General features: G+C 36.6%; 1 protein-coding gene across 1 annotated transcript in view; it reads right to left on the bottom strand.

The window, feature by feature from the left end:
- The window catches only part of RHOBTB3 (Rho-related BTB domain containing 3), a 135024-nt gene that overhangs the window by 59532 nt on the left and 69052 nt on the right, over positions 1 to 6440 (bottom strand). The window contains exons 7-8 of the mRNA XM_006885372.1: positions 6103 to 6215; positions 382 to 502 (exon numbers count right to left, since the gene is read on the bottom strand). Coding sequence (XP_006885434.1) covers positions 382 to 502; positions 6103 to 6215 — 234 coding nt within the window. The remainder of the gene's footprint in view (positions 1 to 381; positions 503 to 6102; positions 6216 to 6440) is intronic.

Raw genomic sequence — 6440 nt, 5'->3', positions numbered from 1 at the left:
GGGTTGCTATGAGTCAAAAGCAACTTGAGAGTATACAACAACAACAGTTTCAGTTGGATTAAAAATATCTAAGCTCATAAATTAATGAGCAGAGCAGAAGTTTATATTACATTTCTGTATTACAGATGCCCCTAATTTTTGTTAGCTTTTAAAAGTTAAAGAAGTATATGGTAAGAAAAAGCAAAACAACAAAGGAAAGAATTTTTTTTTTTCATTTCCATGGGAACTTTGTAGAAATTTGGTCACTTTTACTCCACAAACCACCACAGAGAATAATTCTTCTTCCCCTCAAAGTATCTGAAGCCAGAACTACAAAATGGGAATGGGATAGATGTTAGGAACTAAAAGCGAATAGCAGATCCCGTGAAAGTGGAAGCATACCTTGTATTTCAAAGACAACATCAGCAAGCATAGGTTTATTGAGGAAAAACTTGAGGGAAGTGTTATAAAACCACAGAGGTTTTCTGGCTTGATAGGTTTTGCAATTCCTTAGGCAGTTAATCTGCAAAGGAAAAACACACATGAAAGGATAAGAGGGAATGTACCATATGCTTTAATAGTATATATAAGCTAGTTAGAGAATACGTAAAAGTGGAAAAACTCAAATAGCTATTCTATGGCAACTCTCACCATTAACTTGCATGTAATTTACATGCAAGGATGACATCTGCTACCTGCCAATAAGCAACACAACACTATTCAACACTCAGGGCAGTAAATACACTGGCTATGTGAATGCTGAACTCCACAGCGGGTGTGCTGTATTGGCTCACACCACACAGGTTTTGTCATCTGGCTAACTGATCATAATGGTCCAATTTCATACGAATGCCTGTTGTTGTTGTTGTTGTTGATTGCCATTGAGTAGAGCACGACCTATGAACAAAAGGCCTTTCTATAACTATCGCTGTTACTCAAATTTCATAGAGTTTCCAGAGTCATGTTGTTTTAGGAAATGGATGCCACTCCTGCTTCGTAGTATATTTCCACATGCAATCTGCTATTCTGGTCACTAATTAAGCAAGGAAATAGATACATATTTTATTTGTACTTAAGAGAATGAAACTTTTCTTGGTTTTCCTATTGTGGCATGTCCTGCTACTGCTAACAAGCTCAGTATGTATTCCTAAAGGATGCATATAAAAATACCTGAGAATGGTAAATAATTTCAACTCTATTTTTATCTACAATACTGTAATCCGAAAAAATCTTCCTCTGCAAAGCAGACTTGAAGTCTAATCCACTGCTAATTGGTTAATTTTAGCTGACAGTGACTCTTTTTGCTGTTTTTAAGTTTTTGCTGCTCCACTGAGCTGATTACATCTCATCGTGACCTTATAAATGATGGGTCAGAATCTTGTCCTATCCTATGCCATTCTCACAATCTCTGCCCTGCTCAAACTCCACCACTGCATTTGCTGTGTCGATTCATCTTGTTAAAGGTCTACTATAGAAAGATATTGAAGCTCCTGAAAAACATCTCTTATTATGGGTGTGAAAGCTGGACAATGCCTAAGGATGACAGACGATTCACTGACGCTTTTAAACAATGATGTTAGAAAAGAATATGAATATCCCATAGGCAGCCAAAAGAACAAACAAGTCTGTCTTAGAAGAAGTGAAACTGGGGAGCTCCTTAGAGATGGAAAAGTGAAGCTTTGTCTCATAAACTTTGGGCATGTTGTCTGGAAAGGCAAGGGAAAGATTATATAAAGAGAGGAAGACTCTTAACAAGATGGACTGACACACTCGGCTCAGAGATGATGTGGAAGGTTGAGGACAGGACAAGGGTCAGATCATTGTTGACAGTCATTATGAGTTGTAGATGTCTTGACGGCACCTAAAACCAACAGCATGATCATGCTTATCTGTCTCCTTGTGTCCACTTACTCTAGCTGTGAGTATCCAATAAGTGTCTCTGTCTAACCTTGTGAATCCTTTCTCTGAACCACATTCAGAGGTCAGTCCTTTGTCCTTTTGATGGTCTTCAATTTCACTTACACTCAATTGTTATTTTCAGACATCCCTTTGTTCCCTACCTAGAAGTTGGGAGCCAGTCCTTCTACCATCCTCCACTCAAATCCCAGACTCAATCTCAGAACCTCAGCTTCAGTCAGAACCCAGAGCCTGAGCTTCTGCCGGGACACCTTTCGGACTCAGAACACTTTTCCTCTATGAAACAAACTAATGCACAAATTTAGCAATGATAAAAGAAATGATATCTGCTCCTCACACTAGAGTAATCCACTGTGGACAAGAGTGAGAAATTTTGTCTTTCTTAAGGGGGAAAAAGCAGCACTATCTCTCCTCAAAAAGTAAAGAAAACAGACTCTGGAATAGTACCTATGAGCAAAACAAACATTTAAAACAAAAGAAAAAAATTCTGTCCTATAAAGTACACCATCAAATCCTACACACAGTTTAAAACCATCATATATATCTAATTGCACTGCTAACACAAAGGTGGGTGGTTCAAATCCACTACGCAGAAATCTACCTATTTCAAATCCTTTCAGGGGAAACATAGACAACTTCCTCAGATGTCATTTACAACCTCTGAAAACTCTCTGAGGGTCAGCTAGCTATGAGTCGGTTCTGACTTGACAGCACTGAGTCACGTAGGAGAAGAACAGTCATAAAGCATCACTGGATGATTAGAATTTATCCCGTGTATTTCCCATTTTACAGAAAGCCCTGGTGTGTGCTGACTAGCAACAGAGACCATCCACTGCCAACTCACAACTCACATGTACAATTCCTGATTCCCAATTCAGTGTCCCACTTCTTCTCAATGAATGAGGTTCTTACAGGAAAGCACAGCCAAAACAAGTGGAAGTGCTCTTCTCTTGTACAAAAGAAGGAATTTAGTTCAAGAATCATATTATTCTCTGAACTTAAAGGAAGACATTCAGAATGAGAGTCAAGGAAAGGCCCAGCCAGATGCAGAGTAAGAGACAGCACTTTTGTCCTGACCATTCATATATTGCTCTCAAGGTGATTCCAACTCCAAATGACCCTACAGAACAGAGGGGAACTGACCTTAAAGGCTTCCAAGATTTTCATCTTTACAAAAGCAGACTACCACATTGTTCTCCCACAGTGCAGTTCATAGGTTCAAACTACTACTCTTTAGGATAGCAAACAACATGTATGTATTTAAATAAATTATGAATCTGTATGATTTTTAAAAATCTTCACCACTGGACCCATCAATTGGCAACATTATGATAGGCAGAGGGGGGGAAAAATTAAAATTGCCAATGATTGCATTTTACTTGCATCCAAAATCAACACCCATGATAAGAGCAGTCATGAAGTCAAAAGACATGTTACAACAGAAAAACCTGCTGTCAAAGACTTTTCAAAAATGCTAAGAGCAAGAATGTCAGTTTAAAGATTAAGGTGCATCTGATCAAGCTATGTTATTTTCAACTTTTTCCTACGCATCTGAAAGTGGAACAATGAATAAGGATTACAGAAGAATCAATGCCTTTGCGTTTTGCTGTAGGAGAAGAGTACTGAGTATCTCATGAACTGCCAAAAGAATAAGCAAAGCTGTCTTGGAGGAAATGCGGCCAGCGTGCTCATTAGAAGCAAGGATTCTGAAACTTGTCCTACACACTCTGGGCATGTTATCAGGAGAGGCTAGTCCTCAGAAAAAGAAATGATGCTGGAAAAGACGGAGGGTCAGAGGAAGAGAGAAGATGCTCAACAAACTAGACTGACACAGTGACTAGAACAATGGGTTTGAGCCTATGACAAGCAGTGACGATGGAGCAGGATGGGGCCAGGTTCATATCTGTTGTTTGTGGGGTTGCTAGGAGTTGTAGTCGATGACACAGAGCAAAAACAACATGATCAGACTGTTTTGTCTTACATCTAGAATTTGAAAAAATAGTTAAAGTTTGAAATGAACACAGATGCACATTTTCACTGGTCTATATACAACTTAATCTAGATAACTCTGAAAAATAGACTATAGATGCAGATGTTTACAGAAGGATTAATTAATCAAATGAAATGGCAAGAGAACTGCCACTCTCCCACACACCTATAAAAATTGACAACTCTGCACTTGCTTCAGCGTGTAACTTTTAAAACAAAGTAGATTACTTTGTTTAAAAAAAATACTCCATCAACAAATGAGTGGATAGAGAAGCTGTGATATATTCACACAACTGAATACTACGCTGCATTGAAAAAACAAGGAACTCACACAATATATTCAAAATGGGTGACTCTGGAGGACATTATGCTGAGTGAAGTATCCCAGTCACAAAAGGACAAATATTGCATGGTGCCACTGTTGTAAAAGAGGACTGACCTTGGGGTTGGGGAGAGACTGAGAAAGATGGACTCAATAATGTATACTGCATTGAAACAGCTGAGGGAGAAAACCGTTAAAAAGGGATATGTGATTAGGTATGTTTGTCATGACAGGAGTCTAGAGCGAAGGCTACATGGTGAAGTAGACCTGGGGGAGGGTTTGTAAAACAATGAAAGACTTTTTCTTTTACTTTTCCAAGAGGGTAGTGTTCTGGGGGGGGAAGGCTGAGAGGGGAGAAATGTGCAACTATAAATGAATGGAAATCTAAAGTTTCTGTAAATTTTTACTGAAATTAATAATAAATTTAAATTTTAAAAAATTTAAGTTAGGGTAAAAAAAAATCCCCATTTAATAATCAGGACTTGTCATTAAGACTTTGTTCTGTTTGATATTTTTCAAGTATCAAGTTGAAAATATTAATAACTTAAGATTGCAGAACTGGCAAAAGTCACTTGTAAAAACGTAATAATCATGTTTTTCCCATGGTGTCCAACTTCTGCTTCCAAGTATGGCTTTAAGTTGAATCTGTATGTGAATCAGAATATTTAGATACAGTTTGTACTTCATTTCAGTTAGTTAAATACTTTACCATTAAATAATGTATCTCAGCATCAAAAATGTTAAAGAAACACCACCAGATACAATAAAATATCTTTAGCACAATAATACAATACTAACAGTAAATGTTTTGAAGCACATTCTAAAGTAGCACTTGTTTGCTACTATAAACCAGTTTAACAGAAAAAGTTGGAGCAGAAGTGGGGCTGGTATATGCACTATATATTAGTCTAACCTTTGTAAACCAAGAGATTGGTTGTGCTAAAACCGGTATTCTGCTAGGTAATGAGTACAACTTATGTACTTATCTACTCTAGTCTTTTTATCACAAAATCTGAAATAAGAATACACTGGCTAAACTGTATAGTGTAGTTGTCTTACAATTTAACAAATATTAAAGCTACTTTTAAAGCTTGTACAAACTGGATTCAATCTATATGACTAACATTTTAATGTGGAGAAGTTTACGGCCACATGTATATTTTTTGTTACCACTGAATCTTTTTTATAACTTTGGGAGAGAAAAATCCTTAACTGCCCACCTGGTTAAACAGATAATTAGAAACTAAATGTAGAAGGGAGAAAGTATCTCTTTAAATAAAGTGATTGCTGTTTGCCTTTGAGTCAGAACTGGTTCATAACTGACCCTCCAGTGGATTTTTAGAACCAGTTAGTCATACCGGAGGAGACTGCCCATCCTTCTCCTACAAGAAGCCCTAGTGATGTAGTGGTCAGAAAGGTAGGCTGCCAAACAAAAGGTTAACAGTTCAATACCATCAGTCTGCAGGAGACTGATGTGGCAGTTGGCTTCTGTAAAGATTTACAGCCTTGAAGACTCTACAGGGCAGATGTACTCTGTCCAAAAAGGCTGCACTATAATGTGATGTCAGTGGAGCTGGTTTGTTTGGAGCTTTTTAAATACAAATTGAACAGATCTTCATTCTTGGCACAGATTATATTATATCAAGAGAATGTTTCAGAGGATGAAATTCACAAATGAACGCTCTGAAGCTATAATATACAAAGCAATAACATTTTCATTCTTGTAGGCATTGAATTTAAACTAGTGAGAAGTAACATACTTATGTTAATTATATTTAAATTATTCTGTATAAATGGAAGATATTATTTAACTCCTCTCATAACATACTCATAATTGCATATCAACTTTAATTCAAAGAATGACAAATAAAGCTATTTACAATTAATTAAATTACCTTTCCTGGTGTTTTTAAAATACATTTAACTTTCTCAATTACATCGGAAACATCTCCCGAATCTTTCAACTTCTTCCTGATATCTTCTTCCAATGCTTCCCATTGAAAAGCACCTGTAAAAAATTAACAGAATGAATTTTTCTATTAAGGAATAGGTAAAAAAACCCTTCAATTATATATCAATGTTCTTTTCCAGTATTTTTGTTACTGAATATATACCTATTTCTATGTAATTAAATGTAAAAAATGGTAAAAGCACTTCCAATAATTTTGAGCATTTTTTCATGTGAATCTTTGTCATCCAAACATCTTCCTTTGTGAAAAGTCTTCTGCCCATT

Source organism: Elephantulus edwardii, unplaced genomic scaffold (assembly GCF_000299155.1).
Source record: "Elephantulus edwardii isolate Elephantulus edwardi_28Jun2011 unplaced genomic scaffold, EleEdw1.0 scaffold00043, whole genome shotgun sequence".
NCBI lineage: Eukaryota > Metazoa > Chordata > Mammalia > Macroscelidea > Macroscelididae > Elephantulus > Elephantulus edwardii.
This window is presented reverse-complemented; position numbering and strand designations above follow the sequence as displayed.